We start from the raw sequence: 25,000 nt of genomic DNA on the forward strand, positions 1-25,000 counted from the left end.
ACGTGGTACGAACAGCTCATGAGACGGAGCTCCGGACTCAGGTGAGGCCCCATGTGGGTTAGGGTTAGAATGAGTGAGACCGTGTCCTCTGGTGTGTCTGGACTCAGGTGAGGCCCCATGTGGGTTAGGGTTAGAATGAGTGAGACCGTGTCCTCTGGTGTGTCTGGACTCAGGTGAGGCCCCATGTGGGTTAGGGTTAGAATGAGTGAGACCGTGTCCTCTGGTGTGTCTGGACTCAGGTGAGGCCCCATGTGGGTTAGGGTTAGAATGAGTGAGACCGTGTCCTCTGGTGTGTCTGGACTCAGGTGAGGCCCCATGTGGGTTAGGGTTAGGGTTAGATTGAGTGAGACCGTGTCCTCTGGTGTGTCTGGACTCAGGTGAGGCCCCATGTGGGTTAGGGTTAGAATGAGTGAGACCGTGTCCTCTGGTGTGTCTGGACTCAGGTGAGGCCCCATGTGGGTTAGGGTTAGATTGAGTGAGACCGTGTCCTCTGGTGTGTCTGGACTCAGGTGAGGCCCCATGTGGGTTAGGGTTAGGGTTAGAATGAGTGAGACCGTGTCCTCTGGTGTGTCTGGACTCAGGTGAGGCCCCATGTGGGTTAGGGTTAGAATGAGTGAGACCGTGTCCTCTGGTGTGTCTGGACTCAGGTGAGGCCCCATGTGGGTTAGGGTTAGATTGAGTGAGACCGTGTCCTCTGGTGTGTCTGGACTCAGGTGAGGCCCCATGTGGGTTAGGGTTAGAATGAGTGAGACCGTGTCCTCTGGTGTGTCTGGACTCAGGTGAGGCCCCATGTGGGTTAGGGTTAGAATGAGTGAGACCGTGTCCTCTGGTGTGTCTGGACTCAGGTGAGGCCCCATGTGGGTTAGGGTTAGAATGAGTGAGACCGTGTCCTCTGGTGTGTCTGGACTCAGGTGAGGCCCCATGTGGGTTAGGGTTAGAATGAGTGAGACCGTGTCCTCTGGTGTGTCTGGACTCAGGTGAGGCCCCATGTGGGTTAGGGTTAGATTGAGTGAGACCGTGTCCTCTGGTGTGTCTGGACTCAGGTGAGGCCCCATGTGGGTTAGGGTTAGAATGAGTGAGACCGTGTCCTCTGGTGTGTCTGGACTCAGGTGAGGCCCCATGGGGGTTAGGGTTAGAATGAGTGAGACCGTGTCCTCTGGTGTGTCTGGACTCAGGTGAGGCCCCATGTGGGTTAGGGTTAGATTGAGTGAGACCGTGTCCTCTGGTGTGTCTGGACTCAGGTGAGGCCCCATGTGGGTTAGGGTTAGGGTTAGAATGAGTGAGACCGTGTCCTCTGGTGTGTCTGGACTCAGGTGAGGCCCCATGTGGGTTAGGGTTAGATTGAGTGAGACCGTGTCCTCTGGTGTGTCTGGACTCAGGTGAGGCCCCATGTGGGTTAGGGTTAGAATGAGTGAGACCGTGTCCTCTGGTGTGTCTGGACTCAGGTGAGGCCCCATGTGGGTTAGGGTTAGGGTTAGAATGAGTGAGACCGTGTCCTCTGGTGTGTCTGGACTCAGGTGAGGCCCCATGTAAGTTAGTGCTAGAATGAGTGAGACCGTGTCCTCTGGTGTGTCTGGACTCAGGTGAGGCCCCATGTGGGTTAGGGTTAGGGTTAGAATGAGTGAGACCGTGTCCTCTGGTGTGTCGTCCAATTTACCGTCCGTGTCCCTCAGGTTGAGACACCATGCGGCCCAGAGACCTGAGTGTGGCTGGCGAGCTGCTGATGCTGCTGCTGCTCGCCGTTCTGCACCTGCAGGGCGCCGCTCTGCCGGCCGTTTCCTCCTACGAGTTCACCGCCTACAGGATGCAGCAGTTCAACCTGGTGCAGAAGAAGCACGGTGAGTTCCTGAAGCTCTGAGCTGTCTGCTGGAGGTTGTCCCTTTGATGGTTGTTGTGCTCCTCCACTCCATTTCAATGGGAACTACTTCCTCCTCCACTCCATTTCAATGGGAACTACTTCCTCCTCCACTCCATTTCAATGGGAACTACTTCCTCCTCCACTCCATTTCAATGGGAACTACTTCCTCCTCCACTCCATTTCAATGGGAACTACTTCCTACTCCACTACATCTAGTTACTTCATCCAGTATTTAAACCTCTTATAGCTGAGTCTGCTTCATGTTTCAGATGAAAGGGAGAGTTCCTCTCTGAACATCTTTTATTGAAATAACCCTACCCATCAATCATCTCACGAGTACTCCTAATGCATAATGGTTATATATATATATATCTATATATACATATACATATATATCTATATATACACATACATATACATATATATCTATATATACACATACATATATATATATATATATATATACACATACATATATATACACATACATATACATATATATATATACACATACATATATACATATATATATACACATACATATATACATATATATATACACACATACATATATATATATATATATATATATATATATATATACATACATAAATATATATACGTGTATATATATATGATATATATATATATATATATCTATATATACACATACATATATATATACACATACATATATACATATATATATATATATACACATACATATATATATATATACATATATATACATACATATATATATGTATATATATATATATAGTAGTGTAGAAGTATATACAATATAAAGTAGTGTAGTAGAAGTATATACAATATAAAGTAGTGTAGGAGAAGTATATACAATATAAAGTAGTGTAGGAGAAGTATATACAATATGAAGTAGTGTAGGAGAAGTATATACTATATAAAGTAGTGTAGGAGAAGTATATACAATATAAAGTAGTGTAGTAGAAGTATATACAATATAAAGTAGTGTAGTAGAAGTATATACAATATAAAGTAGTGTAGGAGAAGTATATACAATATAAAGTAGTGTAGGAGAAGTATATACAATATGAAGTAGTGTAGGAGAAGTATATACAATATGAAGTAGTGTAGGAGAAGTATATACAATATAAAGTAGTGTAGGAGAAGTATATACAATATGAAGTAGTGTAGGAGAAGTATATACAATATGAAGTCCAGCCCAGACGTTCACGTTCTCGTGGTTGCAGGTTGCCGTGGCGCCATCGTGGTGGCCGAGGCGCGCTCGGCGGATGAGCCGGTGCTGACCCGGCGCTGCGTCATCATGAAGGTGCTGGATTTCACCACGGAGAGATACCTGGAGGCCCAGAGGCAGAGCGCCGCCGCCATCCTGATCCTGCTGCCCGGGAACATCTCCGCCATCCCACATGATGCCGTGCAGGTAACCGGTTATCCACAAACACTTTTCTGGCTCTAGGATGTGCTGCTAGGCAACAAGGAATTATGACTTCCTGCTCCTCTTCTGACAGGAGACCGTTTATGAGTATGATATCTTGTATCCTCGTGCTGCAGGGGTCAGGGAGCAGCATTCTGAATGGTTATGAGCATCCTTCATATCTTTGTCCCCCTCGCAGTCCTTCATGCTGAGTGAGAGCGAGGTCTTGCTGAAGGAGACCCTCATGCCGGTTTACGTGGTGCCCGAGGATGAACAGCTGCTCTGCATGTATGAGGAGGTGAAGCGGGCTGCAGCCACCAGGACCTCGTCCATATTCGTCAGAGGTGAGCGGAGCGAGAGGATGCTCCATTAATAACCTCGACAGCGTGTCCTCATCGAGGTGTGTGTGTTTTCCCCCGCAGTGCTTCGTAGTATGGTCACAGCGACCGCCTTTCAGATCCTTGTGAGCAACAACGGCCCCATTAAGGGCATCACCGACAGTATCATCACCACCCTGGAGGTGAGTCCTGAACCTGCACCTCGAGGTGGTCCTCAGCTCTGCGCTCTATAACGGGTGATGCTTCTTTCAAGGGGGTGCTTCCCGGCGTGGGGGAGGATGCACCCACGGTCGTCATCACGGCCCACTACGATTCCTACGGGCTTGCACCGGTGAGTCCCGTGATGGTGACGGCGCCCTCTGCAGTGTCGTGCTCTTTGTATTTACTGTTTGTGTTGGTGTGGCACACAGTGGCTGTCCTACGGAGCAGACTCCAACGGGAGTGGGGTCACCATCCTGCTGGAGTTGGTGCGTCTCTTCCAGAAGCTCTTCAGCAGCCCGAGCACCAGACCACGGTGAGTACCAGTCCACCATCACCTCCCCTGTAGGTAGATTACTGAGCATCATCTGGCTCCTGTCAAAACAACAGACTACTAAACGCTTGATTGCTCTTTTAAAGATATCATTTAATGTTCTCCTTAACCGGAGGAGGAAAGTACAATTTCCTTGGCACGAAGAGATGGATTGAAGATAATCTGGACCATGCCGGTGAGTCTCCGGTCCACCGCGTCTGAACATGAGAAGCACGGAGTTATGTCCTCCAAACCTTTCTTCTCCTTCTCCAGAGTCCAGCCTGCTGCATGACAACGTGGCCTTTGTTCTGTGTCTGGATACCCTGGCCAACAGTGATGAACTGTACGTGCACGTGTCCCGCCCCCCTAAACCCGACACTTCCATGCACGCTTTCATCCAACAGCTGGAGGAGGTAACACCTTCACTGCCGTGTCGAGAATGTGGAGGAGGCCTTTCTCGGCCTTCACAGGCGTAACCGTGTGATCTCTCCACCAGGTGGTGTCCTCCAGATTTCCCTGGGTGAAGGTGGGGTTGGTCCACAAGAAGATCAACCTGCTGGAGTCCTCGGTAGCTTGGGAGCACGAGCGCTACAACCTGCGCAGGATACCCAGTTTCACTCTGTCTCATCTGGAAGACCCCAAATCTGAGCTGCGTGGCTCCATGCTGGACACCATGTGGGTCCTTTATGATGACTTGGTGCCTTGTTTATTGTGCGGTGAGATGATATGAAGAGAAGCTGCCAAGAGACGCATCACCGTTGTCTTTGTGTCGTCTCACAGGTCGCAGGTGGACTTCAGGAAAATGAAGCGAAATGGCGTCATCATAGCAGAAGCACTGGCACGTTACATGTACAATATCTCTGACGAGGTGATTAAAAAGCATGCACATAGAATGTGTCCAAATACATAGACTGTGCTTTCATGTTGTGTCATCTTTTTAATGTGTGCTTCATCTGTATTGTCTTCTACAAGGTTTCACCAAAGGATGTGCAGGTTTTCAAGGGCCAGTTGGTGAGTTGGCTGCTGGTTGTTTTGGTCAATAAACAAGTGCTGCCCTCTGGTGTTAGTTTACAGGCATTGCAGTGTGTCCCCGGCCTTCATTTAAAGATTGGGGATAAAACCATTTATTAAGATAGGCCGTCCTTCAAAGGTTTTGAGTCACCGATCTGTGTTTTTCTTCTTTCCTTCAATAGTGACTATTTTACCAGAGACAAAAAATGTATAATTCAGACAAAAAAATAAGAATTTAATTATTCCTTTAGTTTTTCCCATCCAGAAAAGCAGAAGTGAGCCAAGCTTTTTATTGAACCATAACGGTACCTTCCTCTGGGCTTTATGTATATTATTTAGACCCTCAGTCTCCTGCTGAAGCAACACACATATTACAGCTTGTTATTGACTGCATTATTGCATACGTGACACTGAAACAATCTGAATGAAATGAAAGCTTCCACTTTCTTTTGCCCATGAGTCTTCCTCTCTAAACTCTCCATGCAGGACTTTCACGACGGCCGCATGTCCAGCCTGATGTCCGTCCTGACGTCGGTCCCTCGAGCAGCCCAGCTGCTGGACAAGGAGCCCAGCCACATCCTGCTGGTCAACTCCCTGGAGCACGAGTTCAAACGTTACCTGCAACAAGTTCACCGACACGCCTACCGACAGGATCGCAGGTAGAATGTAGCAGCAGCAGCAGAAGAAATGTCTTCCCAATGCAAACGTACCACCTGTCATTAACTCCACGTCTTCATGCAGGGACCCTGACATCACTTTCTTTGATCAAATGAACCAACCGATAGTGATGCACAGGTAAATATGTCCACTCGTATGCATGTTGTGCGTGTGGTCGTCTCACTGACACAACTTTTCTTCCAGAGTGAAGCCTGCAGCTTTTGATCTGTTCCTCGGAGGCTGCATCGCTGCTTATTTGGGGATCGTTTACTACTCCATCCAGGTGCGTTCATGCACCTTTTATTGTATTGTTGTCTAATACTCTTAATGGATTTGTTTTCTCACACCACATCTCTGTTCTGTCTTACAGAACTTTGGTTATCTTTACTCGAAGCTCAAAGCGGCCGTGAAGTCCAAGCACGAGTAACGAGAGAAGACTGAGGATGACGATGAAGTCTGCAGCGCACACGCTGGACACGAGAACCTTCTACAAGCAATCATGTGCACGACGTACAATGTGTGCATTGGCTTTGAAATGTATATTGTTTTCGTAAATACACCGTATTGTAAACCATTTCTCAGACTGGATTTGTTTGTTTAGAGGAGACGTAAAGTAAACAATCCCCAAATAAAGGAGGGGTCAAAGTGCACTGAAGGAAGGAACACTTCCTGTAGAGCCCCGTGAAGGACTCTGCTCTGCATCGGCCAAACGAGGCCCAGCCAGATGAACACTTCCTGTCACAGATAACCCGGTGACAGCGGTGAAGACACAACGGCACCCTGCAGCGCTGCAGTGAATTATTGATGCTCGTGTGGCATGCTGACAGCGGATGGAGGTGGTGGTGCTGACAGTGGATGGAGGTGGTGGTGCTGACAGCGGATGGAGGTGGTGGTGCTGACAGTGGATGGAGGTGGTGGTGCTGACAGTGGATGGAGGTGGTGGTGCTGACAGCGGATGGAGGTGGTGGTGCTGACAGTGGATGGAGGTGGTGGTGCTGACAGTGGATGGAGGTGGTGGTGCTGACAGTGGATGGAGGTGGTGGTGCTGACAGTGGATGGAGGTGGTGGTGCTGACAGTGGATGGAGGTGGTGGTGCTGACAGTGGATGGAGGTGGTGGTGGTGACAGTGGATGGAGGTGGTGGTGCTGACAGTGGATGGAGGTGGTGGTGGTGACAGTGGATGGAGGTGGTGGTGGTGACAGTGGATGGAGGTGGTGGTGCTGACAGTGGATGGAGGTGGTGCTGACAGTGGATGGAGGTGGTGGTGCTGACAGTGGATGGAGGTGGTGGTGCTGACAGTGGATGGAGGTGGTGGTGCTGACAGTGGATGGAGGTGGTGGTGGTGACAGTGGATGGAGGTGGTGGTGCTGACAGTGGATGGAGGTGGTGGTGGTGGGAGATATTGGTAGAAATCCCATCCCTCTGGTTTGTTCACGTTCTGTAGATCTGATCGTAGATCTGATCCGACTGATTCTGTGTCCACTGTGAGCTGAGCAGCTGGTCTGTGGGAGGTCATGCACAGTGACCCCAGGTATGTGTGTCTCTGCAGGGGGCCTCGGGCTTTAGGGGGGTTAGTGGCCGCCTGCTCAGGTAGCACAAAGAGTTGTTCTGGTCCAGCGAGGATGCTCTCAACCTTTCTCTACTCTACTTGTAGATACACCACAATAGCTACACGTTAAACACCGTTGTTTACCACGTATTTGTTTGTTGATGGATTTGTAGCGACTGACTCATGCACACTTTTGCTGTTGGGATTCATTAAATGAAGAAGGATTGATATACATTGACTTAGTAGGTGGCATCCACAACCCAGCAACCATTCTAAGAGGAATAAACACACACTTGTTGATGTTGTTGTTGTTTCTGTTGCGGTGTGAGTAAAAGAACAACAGACAGCATGAGGGAAAGGGAGGAGCCACCAGGTGACGGGGGAGGAAAGGGATGTGCAGGGAGCAGTGGCAAACAGGTGAGGCGATAACGAGATGGCTCCCCAGCTCTACCTCACCGCCTACAAGGAGCAGTTCGCCTCTCCCGGCCGAGCGAAGCGAGAGCGTCTCCGGCCCACCTCGGCCCACCGCAGGAACAACCCCCAGCCCCGGCCGGTAAGAGGCACCGCCACCTGGAGACAAACAATTATTTATGAAGAAAATGAGGGAAATCTATATATTCCTCCAATTAATGTAATTCAGCGAATAATAATAATAATAATAATGTTCCTCCAAAATAAACACATTTTTAAGGATCACTTCTTATTGGCTCTCTCTTTATGGCTCTTCATGCAAGAGAAGGGTCTTCTTACACTAATTGGCGACTGGTTATTTCTTTGCCTGTGAAAGCTGCATAACATCTATTATTCAGTACTTCCTGCATGTCTATTTATTAATCCTGACGTGGAGTAAACAGAGCTACAAACAGAGCGCATTACCCGACTCTACATCAACACCTACTCTACAGTGTTCGTTGTGTTTTAATGATAATCACACTAATTGGAACGTCCTAAACCTGAAAGCTCTTTACTTTCTGAGCTCTGAGATACATGAATACTCTTGGATGGCACGATGTGTTCAATGAGAATAAAGAAATAAATACAAAAGGTGACTCTCACAAACCATATTAAATGCGAGATACTGTGTATGGTGCATGTAAACAGGAATGTTCATATTCTATTTCCAGGACTTTCTGTTTCCCCGGAGCCTTCAGCGCTGCACACCCCCACGCCCCCCCCACTCCCCGCCCCCCACTGGCCGCCCCCTCTTCCCCCCTGTCAGACATCTATCATTCCACAGTCCACTCACGACATGTCCAGACCTAAGCTCAGTGGCTAAAGCAAACCACGTGGCCCCTGTCAGCCTGACCAAGGTGCGCGCTCTGCCCTCTGCTGGCGGCCTGCAGCCACTGCAGCGGACTGAGCCTCCTTCAGCTCTGAAGAACCCAGCAAGGTAACAATAGATGAGTCAGTGGTCCAAAGATGACTCTATACACAGAGATGGTGATTGGTTGTCTTTGCATCAGCAGAACGAGTCATCAGAGGAATGTGCACCCACTCTCAGCACAGCAACACAGGTGAGAGAATGACCTCTGACCTCTGCTCGCAGCTTTTAGAGCCTTCAAATATTTTTAAACGCCATACATTGCCGAGCATTATTGAGCAATACTTGACTGATTCTTAATGAATGACATTGCTTTTCACAGGCAACATGCAGGAGCGCCGCTTCGGACCAGACCACAAACCAGCAACCCTCCACACCTCTTCCCATGGACACAATACCGGAGGTCCAGTTCTATAACAGCCAGGATTATTGGTGAAAATTATGTTATGATATGTCGTAAATAACAACAACCAGGGAGGTCTAATGGTTTCTCTCTGATGGTCTGTCAACAGTGGGTGCTCCAGCTGCTTCCACGTGGTGAAGCCTTTCCAAGCGGGACACTACATCATCCACCCGGAGTTCCTGTCTGAAGGTCTCCGTTAGGACCATGACAGCCTGGCTTCTGAAGAGCCTTGGCCTCTGTTACCTCCCTACGCACTTTGACACTTAAGTCCTGAATCCGCAGCAGATCCTCCCGTCGGGGCTCGTGGGGATCCAATAACTCCTCATGTGTAACTGTCTGTGGCTTTAACACTATTACAAACATTTGATATAGTTCTTTATTGCATGAATAGACGGTAACAAATAAATATTATGGTCATTATTATAGGTCATTTATAGTGATGACACCATATACCAGTGCATAGTGTTATTCTTTCTGACTCCAGTTCTGTACCCCGTGTTGTTGCTCTGCATCTCGTGTCTGTCAAGTGGACTTCACTCGTGAAGGACTACATTTCCCATGGTGCAGTGCGCGTAGCCGAGGCGGACACGCAACAACATGCATGTCTTGGTCTGTTTCTGTGAACCGAGGTGAACGGAGGCTCCGCTGCTGCTGACCGGTAGGCACCACGCCGTTTGACCCCCGGCGGGGCGTCACGCGCACGCGCGTGAAGGAGAACGACCTCATTCACTTCGATTATTTATTCCGTTAACTTTGTGGTCCGAGCAGCGCGCGCACAACGACTCAATGACTCCACGCAGGCGACTCGCCAACGTGCGCGAGCATCAGCATTGTTTTCTGTCCCATTGTTGACTCATAAACGCGTGTTTGTATGCACTGTACGTTGTTTATTAAATACATAAATGTGCACAGTCGGCAGGACGCATTGCAGGCTCGTTCAGAAACACTCAACGTGGAGGTCGTTGCTCTGTAAACGTTTTAATATTCAGGTTTATTAGCAGAATATAGGCCCATAACTCAAAGACTGATATAACCAGTGTGCGCTGTGACATACCGCACGCACGCGCACGCACACGCACACACTACTTGTTGAGGCAGCGAGCCCCTCAGACTTCCGACTGCATCAGCACTTCTGTGTTTATTCTCTGCATGTCGAGTAGATAAGAGGCAGATATGAATCAGCCATAAACACAGAAATGCTTCAGTCTGAACGTTTTCTCGAGTTGAATATTTACTTCATAACAGCCTCTTTATGTTTGGAAGGACACCGATGTATCGATCCATCAATATTAGTGTGTACAAATTGTGATGCTGATTTATCATCTTGTCTGTATTAGATATAGAGTTTAGGTCATTGTAGCCCACTGTTGGATTTTTTATTGCAAAAAAAAAGATTAATCCTTCAAGTAATTTTAAGCACTTTTCATTATTTTGAGATGTTTTATTGACAAAAAGATTAGTTGATTGAGAAAATAATCAACAGATTAATCAAAAAAACAATTATTGTTGGTTGCAACCCTAATTTTCTAGACTTAATAAATGAATTATCTTTGGGTGTTTGCTCTGTTGGATGATGAATATAATATATATTAAGCTGGATATTTGACCGAGTTGTAGCCTGATGTGAAGAATGTAAATCATACATTGTAATATGTTAAATTCTTATACCTGTCGTTGCACTTTTCCTTTAAAACAGAATGGGGAAAAAAAGACATGAACAAATAAAAACTGTAAATCTTCTGCTGACCTTTTCTGGTCGATTTCTGGATGTCTTAGTAACCACCAGTAGGTTCTCTGTTAATTCATGACGGACTCACGTTATCGCTCCTGTTGTTGGGGGAAATCCATACTCGGGTGGTTGAACACAGAATTAGTCAATTAGATTGCTAATTGATAGCAAGCATTTTGTATTATCGACCCTTGCTGCCAGGGCGGACCACGAGGGTCAGTTGCAGTTAGGACTAGTCAGCAAACAGGATGGGGAGAGGACTGAGCTCCCCTTAATCTAATCTATTATGATTAGATTAATCTACAATAACTAACATCAACTAGTTGATTACCCAAATAGTGTTTGCTGTCTCCCTGCTGGGAGGGGCCGCCAGGTCTAAATGTCTGAAGGTTCTTCTGGCGTGAATGAACCAGGTTACTTCCAGTCCAACGTTTAGTATTCTTTGCTCTCCTTCCCAGCATTGGCATAGCTTTAAGGCCAAAATCCCCTTTTCTGCTCCTCTACTTCCTTACATACAAATGAGTCTTCTTTCAATTAAACTCATATGTTAGAATTACTGCTGGGAACAACCACTTTGTCCTCTTATGGGTAATTATCGATTTGTTTAGTTAAATCTCAGACACATCTTTAAAGTGTACATCCTGACACTGTAATACCTCTAAGTGCTGTGGAATCACCTAGTGCATCAATGCAGAGCATGTACGACAATGTTAGAGATGTAATGGAGGCTTTACACGGACAAGGAAACAAGATAGACTAGAGATGTAATGGAGGCTTTACACTGACAAGGAAACAATATAGACTAGAGATGTAATGGAGGCTTTAAATATGTAATGGAGGCTTTACACTGACAAGGAAACAAGATAGACTAGAGATGTAATGGAGGCTTTAAAGATGTAATGGAGGCTTTACACGGACAAGGAAACAAGATAGACTAGAGATGTAATGGAGGCTTTACACGGACAAGGAAACAAGATAGACTAGAGATGTAATGGAGGCTTTACACTGACAAGGAAACAAGATAGACTAGAGATGTAATGGAGGCTTTAAATATGTAATGGAGGCTTTACACTGACAAGGAAACAATATAGACTAGAGATGTAATGAAGGCTTTACACTGACAAGGAAACAATATAGACTAGAGATGTAATGGAGGCTTTAAATATGTAATGGAGGCTTTACACTGACAAGGAAACAATATAGACTAGAGATGTAATGAAGGCTTTACACTGACAAGGAAACAAGATAGACTAGAGATGTAATGGAGGCTTTAAATATGTAATGGAGGCTTTACACTGACAAGGAAACAATATAGACTAGAGATGTAATGGAGGCTTTAAAGATGTAATGGAGGCTTTACACTGACAAGGAAACAAGATAGACTAGAGATGTAATGGAGGCTTTACACGGACAAGGAAACAATATAGACTAGAGATGTAATGGAGGCTTTACACTGACAAGGAAACAATATAGACTAGAGATGTAATGGAGGCTTTACACGGACAAGGAAACAATATAGACTAGAGATGTAATGGAGGCTTTAAAGATGTAATGGAGGCTTTACACTGACAAGGAAACAAGATAGACTAGAGATGTAATGGAGGCTTTACACTGACAAGGAAACAAGATAGACTAGAGATGTAATGGAGGTTTTACACTGACAAGGAAACAATATAGACTAGAGATGGAATGGAGGCTTTAAATATGTAATGGAGGCTTTACATGGACAAGGAAACAAGATAGACTAGAGATGTAATGGAGGCTTTAAATATGTAATGGAGGCTTTACATGGACAAGGAAACAAGATAGACTAGAGATGTAATGGAGGCTTTACACTGACAAGGAAACAATATAGACTAGAGATGGAATGGAGGCTTTAAATATGTAATGGAGGCTTTACACGGACAAGGAAACAAGATAGACTAGAGATGTAATGGAGGCTTTACACGGACAAGGAAACAATATAGACTAGAGATGTAATGGAGGCTTTAAAGATGTAATGGAGGCTTTACACTGACAAGGAAACAAGATAGACTAGAGATGTAATGGAGGCTTTACACTGACAAGGAAACAAGATAGACTAGAGATGTAATGGAGGCTTTAAAGATGTAATGGAGGCTTTACACTGACAAGGAAACAAGATAGACTAGAGATGTAATGGAGGCTTTACACTGACAAGGAAACAAGATAGACTAGAGATGTAATGGAGGTTTTACACTGACAAGGAAACAATATAGACTAGAGATGGAATGGAGGCTTTAAATATGTAATGGAGGCTTTACATGGACAAGGAAACAAGATAGACTAGAGATGTAATGGAGGCTTTAAATATGTAATGGAGGCTTTACATGGACAAGGAAACAAGATAGACTAGAGATGTAATGGAGGCTTTACACTGACAAGGAAACAATATAGACTAGAGATGTAATGGAGGCTTTAAATATGTAATGGAGGCTTTACACTGACAAGGAAACAATATAGACTAGAGATGTAATGGAGGCTTTAAAGATGTAATGGAGGCTTTACACTGACAAGGAAACAAGATAGACTAGAGATGTAATGGAGGCTTTACACTGACAAGGAAACAAGATAGACTAGAGATGTAATGGAGGCTTTACACTGACAAGGAAACAAGATAGACTAGAGATGTAATGGAGGCTTTACACGGACAAGGAAACAATATAGACTAGAGATGTAATGGAGGCTTTAAAGATGTAATGGAGGCTTTACACTGACAAGGAAACAAGATAGACTAGAGATGTAATGGAGGCTTTACACTGACAAGGAAACAAGATAGACTAGAGATGTAATGGAGGCTTTACACTGACGAAAGCTGTCTCCGATAATTCAGGGTTTTGAAATATGTATATTATTTTTACTAAACAGAACTGGTAAGCAACATTAGGTGAATCCTCTGCACAGAGGCTCATAGTACAAGCAGCCTTTTTGTTCTTTTATGAACCCATCTCGTATTGAGATAAGAAGAGCAAATACTCCGTGAAGACCTTGACACTGACTTTTCAAAGCGTTGTTATTTCTCTCTCATGACAGGCCGAGTGCAACAATCAAGGTTCCCTAGAAAACCTTTCTCTGGTCTTTAGAGCAGCAACTGTCAGATTTGCCCGCTGAACGGCACAAGTCATGTACCAGGTGGTTCCCGGAGGAGCGGGAGGCACAATTACAGATGTTATCCCCAAGCAGAAACGCAGCAAGGACACTCGACCCTTGGTCGGGGCTGGAGTAATCGGCTTGGTGCTGGTAATTGCAGCAGTGACTGCATGGTGTTATTACATCGCTTCACTACGCAAAGCTGAGCTGCTTAAGACTCAGCTCCTGGATCTGAATAAAGATGGCTACATTATCCGCAACCAGGGAGGGTCTATTGTCTTTAGAATGGATTTCAGGTTAGTATTTTTTCAGTGTACTTGTGCATATTTCAGATGCATCAGAAAATGTATGTCGTATGCAAGTCATTTCAGTGTTTTTTAACTGACAAAATAAATGTGAAATGTGTGCGTTGCGAGAGTGTAATTATATGTCAATGTTGGCAGGTCGGGTACGCTGGATTTGGATTCCTGCTCCAAAGAAGGGGAGCTTCTGAGCTGCGGACGCACCACTGACAGACAACTGAACTTCTTCATTGAGACCGTGCGACCCAAAGACACAGTGCAGTGCTACCGTGTGCGCTGGGAGGAACTGGTTCCTGACATTCCTGTCGAGCATGCCATGACATACACGTTTGCACACTGGTATGGTGGCGCAGTGTCAGCTATTCAACACTGGCCTATTTCTATTCACGGCCAACAGCCTCCCAAGCCCTTTGTCACCGGTGACATCTACTCTAACCGCAATGAATTTGGCGGAATCTTGGAAAGTTATTGGCTTTCATCCAACGCTACGGCCATCAAGATAAATAATTCAGTGCCCTTCCACCTGGGCTGGAATGACACGGAGAAGACCATGTCCTTCCAGGCGCGATACAACGACAGTCCCTTCAAGCCAAACCCAGGAGAGGCCCCATGCGCTGAGCTGAGCTACAGAGTGTGCGTGGGTTTGGATGTGACGTCCATACACAAGTACATGGTCCGCAGGTACTTCAACAAGCCAAACAAAGTGCCAGCCAAGGTCATGTTTCGCCATCCGATCTGGTCGACCTGGGCGCTCCATAAGACGGACATTGACCAAGAGAAAGTCTTGATGTACGCCGCCAACATTCGCAAATACAAGTTCAACTGTAGCCACCTGGAGGTAGACGACCGCTACACCAGCCGCTACGGAGAATTTGAGTTTGACCAAACCAAGTTCCCCAATGCCTCGTCCATGTTCCAAAGGCTGAAATCTGATGGATTTCTGGTGTCGCTCTGGACTCACCCTTTTGTTAACTATGACTCTGAAAACTTCCACACTTGCGTCGAGCGGGGGCTGTTTGTCCGGGAGCCCACAGGCCGGCTGCCGGCCATGGTGCGCTGGTGGAATGGCGTCGGTGCTATTTTGGACTTCACCAATCCAGAAGCCCGCGATTGGTTTTCCTCCCAGCTTCGTTCGCTGCGCTCCAGGTACGGAGTGTCCTCTTTTAAATTTGACGCGGGGGAGACCAACTACTTGCCATGGAAATTTAGCACCAGAACTCCCATTCGGGACCCGAGTTTCTTCACAAGACGTTACACGGAAATGGCGATTCCCTACAACGACAGAGCGGAGCTGCGCAGTGGCTACCAGTCCCAGAACATATCCTGCTTCTTCAGACCAATTGACAGAGACTCTGTTTGGGGCTACGAGCTGGGCCTCAAGTCTCTTATCCCCACCGTGCTCACCATCAGCATTCTGGGCTATCAGTTTATTTTACCAGACATGATCGGAGGGAATGCATATCTGAACCGCACAGACGGGAACGGCGTCTTACCCGATCGAGAACTCTACATCCGCTGGCTGGAGCTGTCGGCCTTCATGCCGTCCATGCAGTTCTCTATTCCGCCATGGGCGTACGACAACGAGGTGGTTGAAATTGCTCGTAAATACACAGCCCTCCACGAGAGTATCGTTGCGCCTCGGGTCCTGGAGCTGGCCGGCGAGGTGCTGGACACCGGGGACCCAATCATACGGCCCCTGTGGTGGATCGCCACAGGGGATGAAACGGCCTATAAAATCGACTCCCAATTCCTGATTGGGGATGACCTCATGGTAGCCCCAGTTCTAGAGCCTGGAAAGCAAGAACGGGACATCTACCTGCCTGCTGGCCATTGGAGAAGCTACAAGGGGGAGAGGTTTGATATCAAGGAGCCGCTGCACCTCACGGACTATCCTGTCGATCTGGATGAAATTGCTTACTTTGTTTGGGTGTAGCACAGCCGAACAGACTGGATAAGCCTCTGCTGCAATTTGCTTGTAAGACAAGCAACACACATTTTGCTTTTAACCTTGTATGAAACAGTTCTTCGAAAAACCTTTTCTAAAAGAAGACTTTTTTAAAATTATAACTACATAACATCACAAATGTGAAATGCTCAAATCCTCATCTCATTTTTGTATTTCATAATAATAATAATGCATTTTATTTGTAAAGTGCTTTTCATTCAAAAGGAATCTCATCGTGCTACAGAGCCAGTAGATATGTTAAAAACAAACTAGAATAGGAAAGAAAAAAGCTGGCAGGGATTTAAAACAATGTCAAAAACGCCTCCCTGAATAAAAAGGTTTTTAGGCCGGTCTTAAAAGAGTCCAGTATCTGTGTGTGTTTGTGTGTGTGTGTGTATGTATATAATGTTTCTGGTTTATTGGAAATGTAGCTAGTTACGGTTCAGAGTTTTTAAGGAGAGACTGTAGCTTTTGCTAACTGGCTGTATGTGGCCACTGTGGGCAGATGATGAATGTGATATAATAGTAGCATAAGCAGAAGAGTTATACAAAGTTTCTGTGTTTAGAGTTGAACCCATAAGCTTCTGGTCATACCAGCATGACAGTTTAAAAGTTACATAGTCTCACTTTAAAGCCACGTATATGAAACATTTGTCAAAAAGGGAATATGCAAACTGTGAATTAGATAAGGCATATTTGTCATTGTGTGCCTTTTAAAGAGGACGTTACATTTAAGCCAAACCGATTGTACAGCGTCGTTAGCGCCATTACGCCACAGAAAACTTCTCTATTGACTTCCTTTGGATTTCCCTTTGACACTAATGCCTTCTCGACTCTGCTGCGAGATGCTTTTCAGGAAGTCTGGTTTTATGCTCCGCTTATGGGGATGAAGGCTTGAAGTGTAATCATTACAAACTGCAAGTGATCTCATCTGTGGAACACAGTGTCATGTAACTCCTCTCAGTCCAGGAGAAGAGGCCTTTTATTAGCCACTAAATATGTGTTGCTCCTTCTCAGGTTACAGCGTCTTCTGGTGTGTCTTGAGGTGTCTTTCTTTTTGCTTTGCTGACTCCAAATCCTGCAAAACAACTTGTGTGTAATACATTGATCACAATAACGAATCGATAATGGTCCGGTTACTTTACACTTATTGGCATGCAGAATGAAAGTCTATCGGTGCAATGAATTTAATTATCAAATTTAATGCTACAATGTATTTTGTCACCTTTTTTTTTTTTTTTTGTTAGGCGATATCTAAGTGCCATGTGTTAATATTTAATCCACATATCTATGTAATGTGTTACTATGCTATATATTTAATATTTTACGTTGATTGTATTGTACATTTATTAAGTGATCTTTTTGTTAATTTAACCCTTAATGGGCTGAGTTAACAATAATAATAATAATAATAATGCATTTTATTTGTAAAGCACTTTTCATTCATAAAGAATCTCAGAGAATCTCAGTCTCTAGTTAACCCTTCTTGTGCAATTGTATGGTCAACAGATTGTTCCACAAAATATAATTTAATATTATGAATATTGCTGCACACGTCTAAAAAACAATGCTTTCAGTGCATCGTGTGATTTTGCAGACGAACAGAGGAAACTCTGTATTGATTGTCTCCTCAAACTAAGTCACATATTTCAAAAGTGAAAGCAATAAAGAATAAAATTGGGAAAAATTAACATTTTCTTCCTGTGGCTTCTGCAATGATAAAACTAACGTATATGAAATAACGAAAAGGAAACGTCCACATTCTTTTGGTCCAATATATTCTCATTTGTTAATGCTTTTTTAAATATATTTTTGTCTCCCGCTGCCTGTGTGGCATGCAGTTGTGTGTGCCTTCTGACAGTTTCTTCACAACAACCTATGTATAGCAGTTGTCACTCAGCATCTGGGCCGACCTCGCAGGCTATTTCTGTCTCAGCCTGCATATCTCGGACTGACTCGCTTTGCTTTTGGCTCTTTTGACCCGGGGTGTGCCTCCTGTTATTGCAACTAAACATTGCACTAGTTTAGTTGAGTGTGCAAATTTGATGTTTGTTGTTTTGTATGAATGCATTAAAAAGAATCAAGTTTGTGAGCATTTTTTCTTGTGCTTAATTTGAATATACTAATTAGAATAATAATAATAATGCACTATTGCCACCTCCAATATCTCTCCCAGATGACACCTGCACATAAAACACAAGAAGAAAAGACACATGGACATTACATCCAGGTCAGTAAGGACCAGTGAGCCAATGACAACCTGTAACCTCTCATGAGTGCAATACATGAAAACTAACGTGCCTATCAGCTCAATATCGAAAGAGTAACCCATGAGGGACTTTTCCAACTTTCAGAGCGCGGCTCATTACGGGCCAATAATGACGAGGTGATGAAACAATTGCGCAGGTTATTTGGAGGCTGTTGAGATCAATAAATCATCTGGTGGCTTGTGGTGTGTGGACAGAGAGCAAGTGATGAAATGAGCAGACACCAGGAATAAGAAAGATAAACTTGAGCAGGAGATAATAGCCACTATATTTATTAGAATAAGAGCCTGAAGCATGATTGTTTGTCTGGGTTCAAACAGCCGGGCAGCTCCATCTTCTTACAGCTGGAGTCGATCTTTCAGAGGTTTGGGGAATTCACTCCATTTCAAAACAGCGGGATATGCTTAAGAAGTACTTCACTTTATTTGCCAATGCCTCATCTTTCTGCAGAATTGATCTGGACTTGCAGCCTGTGCGGGGAGGACATACATTCATTGATTAGCTGTCTGTGTGTTCAATAGATCAATATTATTTGTCGGTTTGCTTTCTGCAATCATATTGTTTGCTTCTGCCCATCTTTTCATAGGCTGGACAAGTTAGTTATGGAGGAGCTTTGAGGGGGAAAAAAGACCACGTTACTCAAAGTAATAAAAGACCACGTTACGCCAAAGTAATAAAAGACCACGTTACTCAAAGTAATAAAAGACCACGTTACTCAAAGTAATAAAAGACCACGTTACGCCAAAGTAATAAAAGACCATGTTACTCAAAGTAATAAAAGACCACGTTACGCCAAAGTAATAAAAGACCACGTTACGCCAAAGTAATAAAAGACCACGTTACTCAAAGTAATAAGGGATTTTAATTCAATATAGTGTCTGAGTCTCTTCATGTGTTGAGGCTGTTAACCAATTTGTTGAATTAAATGAAGGAAAACAATATTTACTCGATGGTGATAGTAGTACGAGTGGAGGAAACATTATGGAAGTATAATAGTGTTTTGAAAGAAAAAAGTAAAATATTCTTTTTTAACAGACATTGAAAATGAGACAAACATGAACTCTTTGAACTGTTTTGTTGCAGACGTCCAGAAGGGTGCAGTGTAGCTTCATTGATATTCTCTCTGTCATGTCAGTGGACCATTGTCCAGATGTTAGATGCATAAACACACACACACACACACACACACACACACACACACACACACACACACACACACACACACACACACACACACACACACACACAGACAGACACACAGACAGACACACACACACACACACACACACATACACACACACACACACACACACACACACAGACACACACACACACACACACACACATACACACACACACACACACACACACACACACACACAGACACACACAGAACTGGCAGCGCTCCTCTCCCCACCTGTGAGCCCACCTGCGTGTCCATCTGCAGACGAGAGACGCCAGTTGTTCTGGTTCAGAGCCAGAGTGTCTCAAGTATCTTCCCATATCATCCTTCCAGGAGCCTGTCTACTGTCTGTTCTGCCCAGTATATATATATATATATATATATATATACAACCATAAAACACTAAAAAGTAGAGTCATCTTTTGCAGTTGTTTGGAATTTAAATAATGACCGCGATCAAAAATCAAGTGTAAAAATTAGTTATTTAATCACAGCATTGTATTGTATGTTTTTGTGACTTGAAGTGCCAAAGGTTGGACATAACATTACCCTAATTCTTGTTGTAATTTGTACAGCTTAATTCAGCTAGACTTGACTTAACAACGGCTACAATGAATGATATATATAGCAAACAACTTATTAAACATGGTCACTAACATTAAAACTCCTGAATCCATAATGAAAGTTGCTGTTGGATCACAATTATAAAGCCAGATGAACCAGAGACAGACTATGATGAATACGCTTCAGGTTTTATTAAAAAAGCCCTTCAGCTTCTTGGAGGCAGAATGAGCGTTTATTGTCAAGGGCCGCAAGGGAAATAAAACCCCTCGGCTGTCTCTGGTGTGAAGGGGGAGTCCTGGTCCTGAACCCCAGCTTCTCCCTGCGTAAGTAGAGTGACCTCTCATCTGGTGCTGCTGACAGGAGTGTGTCTGTACTCGGTAACAAATGGACCCCACACCCCCGAGACTGGTCTGGCATCTGTTTATATATATTCTTTAACCTGTCGGTACGCTGCTCTGCAGCCTTTGAGGATTTACTGTTACACTGTTCTTTATTTATTGGCTTCCTTTAGTATTTCTAAATTGGTTGTTTTTCCAAAATCTGAGCTTGAGCTGAAATGACAAGTCAATTAATTGATTACTCGAATTAGAAAAACATTCTGTAATTATTCTACTTTTGGTTTTAAGACTGACAAAACAAGCAATACGATGACATCACCTTGATCTTCAGGACATTATTATGGGGCTTTTCCCTATCTTCTGACATCTTAGACCAACTTAACCAAGAAAATAATTGGAAAACAATTCGTTAAAGAAGATCACGAGTCGTAGCCGACGACGTTGCACCTGACTGCAGCGGTAATTTAGTCGTTGCGGACGATAAACATGAAGCTCTCTGGAGTCTATGCAGATTAAAGTTAAGGAAAATGGGAACAGATATGCTGAAACAATACAATGAAGGACTGTGGGGAGGACAACAATCAGGGCACTTGCTCTGTGCCTTGGTGGGCGAAGAGGTTGAACCGCATGTCAGCCACTGAGGAGCAGATGTGTAATTGAAACATTGCGCTGCTGCTGCAGTCGTGCAGGAGGTTGTTTGATTGATACCGTTTGAGAGCACTCCTGTCCCCTCGTGCTCATGGGGTTTACCTGGGGAGAAACCAAGGGAGGGGGAAGGTGCTTAGGTGGCTCATCTGGGTTTTGGAGGGAAATTGGTGCCATCCATCAAACAGTGCATTTAACAAACGCTAACACAGCCCGGCCAACAAAGGATTCATATATAAAGCAGCGAACCTGCTGAGGGTCTATCAATCAGCCAGTCAGCTCCTTTATTTAACAAGCGAGGGCCACAGACCCCGAGGGCCACACTCCATATTCTGGCTGGTTGGGCTCGCAGTCTTCTCCAGTGAAAGGATGAAAAAAGGGGAAGAGATGAACGAAGGGAGGAAGGAAAGAGGAGCATGAAGGGATTGGGGTTGGGGGGCAATGGAGGTGCACAAGGGTTTGGCCCCTGTCCCCTGGCGTGCTGCCGTGCTTCATCTTCTCAGTGCACGGGCCTGGAACTGCTGCTTGATGGGATTTTCAGCCCTGTGGCCTCCACCGTCCCAGCATCCATCTGGAGGGCTGCCGTGTGCACAGCTGAGAGCCAGCCACTCAGCGACTCAGCCATAAAGAGCGACCCGCGGGCCAGCCAATGCCACTGATCTGAGGCTCTGTTCAGTGGACAGGCCAACACTCGGTGGCACACACTCCTGTCGGGAACCCGGGCTGATCCCTGAGCTACTGTGTGCTCAGTGGAACAGCAGACACGCTCTGGGAGGCAGCCCACATCCACCCACTGACTCCTTCAGAGCGGAGACAATTGGAATGGAACAAGAACTTCACTATTCAGCATCCTTAATGAAGAGGACCATCTTCCTTCTCTCAATGTGTGTCACAGCTTTCAAATGGATGTGACCAAGAACACACTCAATGACGTAATTTCAGTGCACCATAAAAAGTAAATTGTTTGTTAACCGCACACAATATGAAGAAGAAAAAACACATTTCCAATGAGCAGGCTGGATGAACTACCAATATTAATGTTGTATTTATCAACTGAAGTTACAACACTGACAACATGCTCAGTCAGTTACTAATGTAAGTTCAGTTCAGCTCTGTGTCCTCACAAGGCCATCAGAAGTCATGTGACTCCAGTCTGTGACCTGTCTGTGAGCTTGTAGTTGGGCTCATCAGCACAGACAGTCTGAGCCCATATAACACTGGTTCTCAAACTTTTTCTGTCACGCCCCACTTCGGAGGAAGAACAATGTTCATGCCCCACCGCCCCAACAAAAATACTTTTATTGAAATCACTATTTGTGACTCCTGCATCGTTGCTTTTCAAATAATATAATAAATAAAATTGCAATCACTTTGTTAGAACAATGCAAACTATCTGTGCAAAAAATAACTAATATTTGGCAAAAAATTGCTTATTGTGGCTGCAATTAATATATATTAATATCCTTTCAAGATAATAACAATAAAGTGCAACCTGTGAAAAACTAAACTAAACAAGTTCAAATATTTGGTGTTTTATACTGAATCTAAAAACAACAATATGGTGCAACCTGTGCAAAACAAAATGAGTACAGATATGTGTGAGCCATCATGTTTTATCAGCATTAGTGGCAATGAGCTGCTTTCCACTACAACTCTTTTTAAAACGGGGTGTGAGGCTTGATACGCATACATTGTCATATTCATGTGATGTGTTTATGTAACTCTGTAACTCTGTTCATCTGGTCACATGACATCTATTCTTCTGTCCATCCGGGGAGAGGGATCCTCCTCTGTTGCTCTCCTGAAGGTTTCTTCCCTTTTTTCCCTGTCAAAGGTTATTTTTGGGGAGTTTTTCCTGATCTGATGTGAGGTCAAAGGTCAGGGATGTCGTATGTGTACAGATTGTAAAGCCCTCTGAGGATAATTTGTAAGTTGTGATATTGGGCTATACAAAATAAACTGAATTGAAAGAAATACGCCCACTCTCAATTCATGCTCAATGTTGAGCTTTTGTTTTGAAAGGCAACAGCAGAAAAGCCACTCTCAAGTCATGCTCAATGTTGAGCTTTTGTTTTGAAGGGCAACAACAGAAAAGCCACTCTCAATTCATGCTCAATGTTGAGCTTTTGTTTTGAAAGGCAACAGCAGAAAAGCCGATCTCACGGAGGTAGGACCTGGCGGGTCGCCAAGAATCTTGGCCGTCGCGCATGCGCAGCGTCACCTGTTAACGCCGTAACGTAAACATTTACACGAAGGTACAGGCACTTCAACATGTATATTAATGACTTAGTTTCATGTCCGTGTGCTTTGTAATTTTGTAATATGTGAAGTTCTCAATAAAGGTCTTTCTCATGTCCAAGACTACGTTCAGCTGAGAACACTTCGGCTGAGGAAGAACCCATTTACAGGCGTTCATGAATCAGGCGTTCAGAGATCTTTCTGACGTTGATCTTCTGAAGTCCGTAAGAAAACATTTCAGAAGACACTTCAGAAATGTTCGAGAATGAGGAACAATGTGTTTCTGAATTTATTTGCATTTTATTTTGGAGAGCGACAGGGAACGTCTCCGAGATCGACCTCTGATGTAGATGATGCACATGTCCACTCTGTGGAATGTGGGCCTTAATGAAATAATCCTGAAAAGGATCCTTGCCTGATGGGGATGCATTTTCTAATCTTAGGTTGTGTTCACGTGCTAACTGTAAAGAAGGGCTACCATGTAAATGAACTACATTATCATGTATGATTAGTAAATTACAGGTTTGAGCTCAACATCCCGTGAGTATTTACCAAAAATACACAATCCATCCATCCATTTTCAATACCGCTTATCCTCATTAGGGTCGCGGGGCACTGGAGCCTATCCCAGCTGACATAGGGCGAAGGCAGGGGACACCCTGGACAGGCCGCCAGTCCATCGAGGGCACATGTAGGGACATACAACCATTCACTCTCACATTCACACCTATGGGACATTTAGAGATCAATTAACCTGCAGCATGTCTTTGGACTGTGGGAGGAAGCCGGAGAGCCCGGAGAGAACCCACGCTGCCACGGGGAGAACATGCAAACTCCACACAGAAGGACCGCTCCGACCGGGAATTGAACCCGCGGCCCTGTTGCCGTGAGGCGACAGTGCTTGCCACTACACCACCGTGCAGCCCAATACACAATCCATGTAATCTTATTTCCATCTTTTTTGTTTTCATCTTATTTTGAAAACCAGACATATACCATGTCCACCTTTGTCAGCAGATGATTTGACCGAAATATTTAAAATAATATGAGAAAACAATCTTTTGCTTTCTTGTTATCTCGAGATTACAATAATATTGTACTTGGCGTTTAGATTTTGTGACATGTTTTAAAGAAGCCAAATGTTCTTCTTATCATATCAACAAACAGCTGAGCTTTTTATTGCATCTGATAATCTGGTAAAAAGTGTTATTTTTATTGATCACACTTTGGTCCAGCTCATCATCATTTTCCTTCTCTGGCTTTGGGTAAATGTTACGCCATGTTCCTACTGTACTAAAGTTACAAGTGAGTTCAGTTACTTTTGTTCTCTATAGACCTTTAGAAGTACATCTTTGAAATGCCTTGTATTATAAAACCTAAATTCTCAATTACAAAAATGAATCGTGTGTTAAAATTCCAGTTTGTATTTTATTATATTTTATTCCACGTCTTGTGTTTTCACAATGCTGACGCAGACATCTCTGGATTGTGGGAGGAAACCGGAGGATAACCATGAAAATAATGATGGCGAGTTTATGTAAATTAGTCAGAACAAATGAATCACTTGCTCTTTCTTTCAGTGACAGATGCCAGGTGGTGCTCCCAGCATCCAGGAC

The 25,000-nt window shown here is 44.5% G+C and overlaps 2 protein-coding genes across 2 annotated transcripts; both read left to right on the plus strand.

Moving 5' to 3' along the window:
* Positions 1-1,684: 1,684 nt before the first annotated feature.
* On the plus strand, positions 1,685-6,219 carry zgc:109965 (uncharacterized protein LOC619266 homolog). Its single transcript, XM_034533415.1, has 15 exons — positions 1,685-1,838; positions 3,091-3,281; positions 3,475-3,619; positions 3,698-3,795; positions 3,867-3,944; positions 4,024-4,127; positions 4,232-4,320; positions 4,398-4,537; positions 4,621-4,799; positions 4,905-4,992; positions 5,097-5,135; positions 5,622-5,794; positions 5,877-5,930; positions 5,997-6,075; positions 6,163-6,219. Exons 1-15 carry the CDS (start codon positions 1,685-1,687, stop codon positions 6,217-6,219), a joined length of 1,668 nt encoding a protein of 555 aa, XP_034389306.1.
* A 3,414-nt stretch (positions 6,220-9,633) lies between these two features.
* myorg (myogenesis regulating glycosidase (putative)) lies at positions 9,634-18,243 on the plus strand. Its single transcript, XM_034533410.1, has 3 exons — positions 9,634-9,723; positions 13,846-14,198; positions 14,346-18,243. The coding sequence occupies exons 2-3, from the start codon at positions 13,936-13,938 to the stop codon at positions 16,135-16,137; spliced, it is 2,055 nt and encodes a 684-aa protein (XP_034389301.1). The 5' UTR covers positions 9,634-9,723; positions 13,846-13,935; the 3' UTR covers positions 16,138-18,243.
* Positions 18,244-25,000: the final 6,757 nt, after the last annotated feature.

This window comes from Cyclopterus lumpus, chromosome 5, assembly GCF_009769545.1.
Source record: "Cyclopterus lumpus isolate fCycLum1 chromosome 5, fCycLum1.pri, whole genome shotgun sequence".
Lineage (NCBI taxonomy): Eukaryota > Metazoa > Chordata > Actinopteri > Perciformes > Cyclopteridae > Cyclopterus > Cyclopterus lumpus.

Coding starts and splice junctions, on each gene's coding strand:
- myorg (XM_034533410.1), top strand. CDS start 13,936: ATGTACCAGGTGGTTCCCGGAGGAGCGGGAGGCACAATTACAGATGTT. Junction 14,199..14,345: donor GTCTTTAGAATGGATTTCAG/GTTAGTATTTTT, acceptor CAATGTTGGCAG/GTCGGGTACGCTGGATTTGG.
- zgc:109965 (XM_034533415.1), top strand. CDS start 1,685: ATGCGGCCCAGAGACCTGAGTGTGGCTGGCGAGCTGCTGATGCTGCTG. Junction 5,136..5,621: donor AGGTTTTCAAGGGCCAGTTG/GTGAGTTGGCTG, acceptor CTCTCCATGCAG/GACTTTCACGACGGCCGCAT. Junction 6,076..6,162: donor TCGTTTACTACTCCATCCAG/GTGCGTTCATGC, acceptor TCTGTCTTACAG/AACTTTGGTTATCTTTACTC.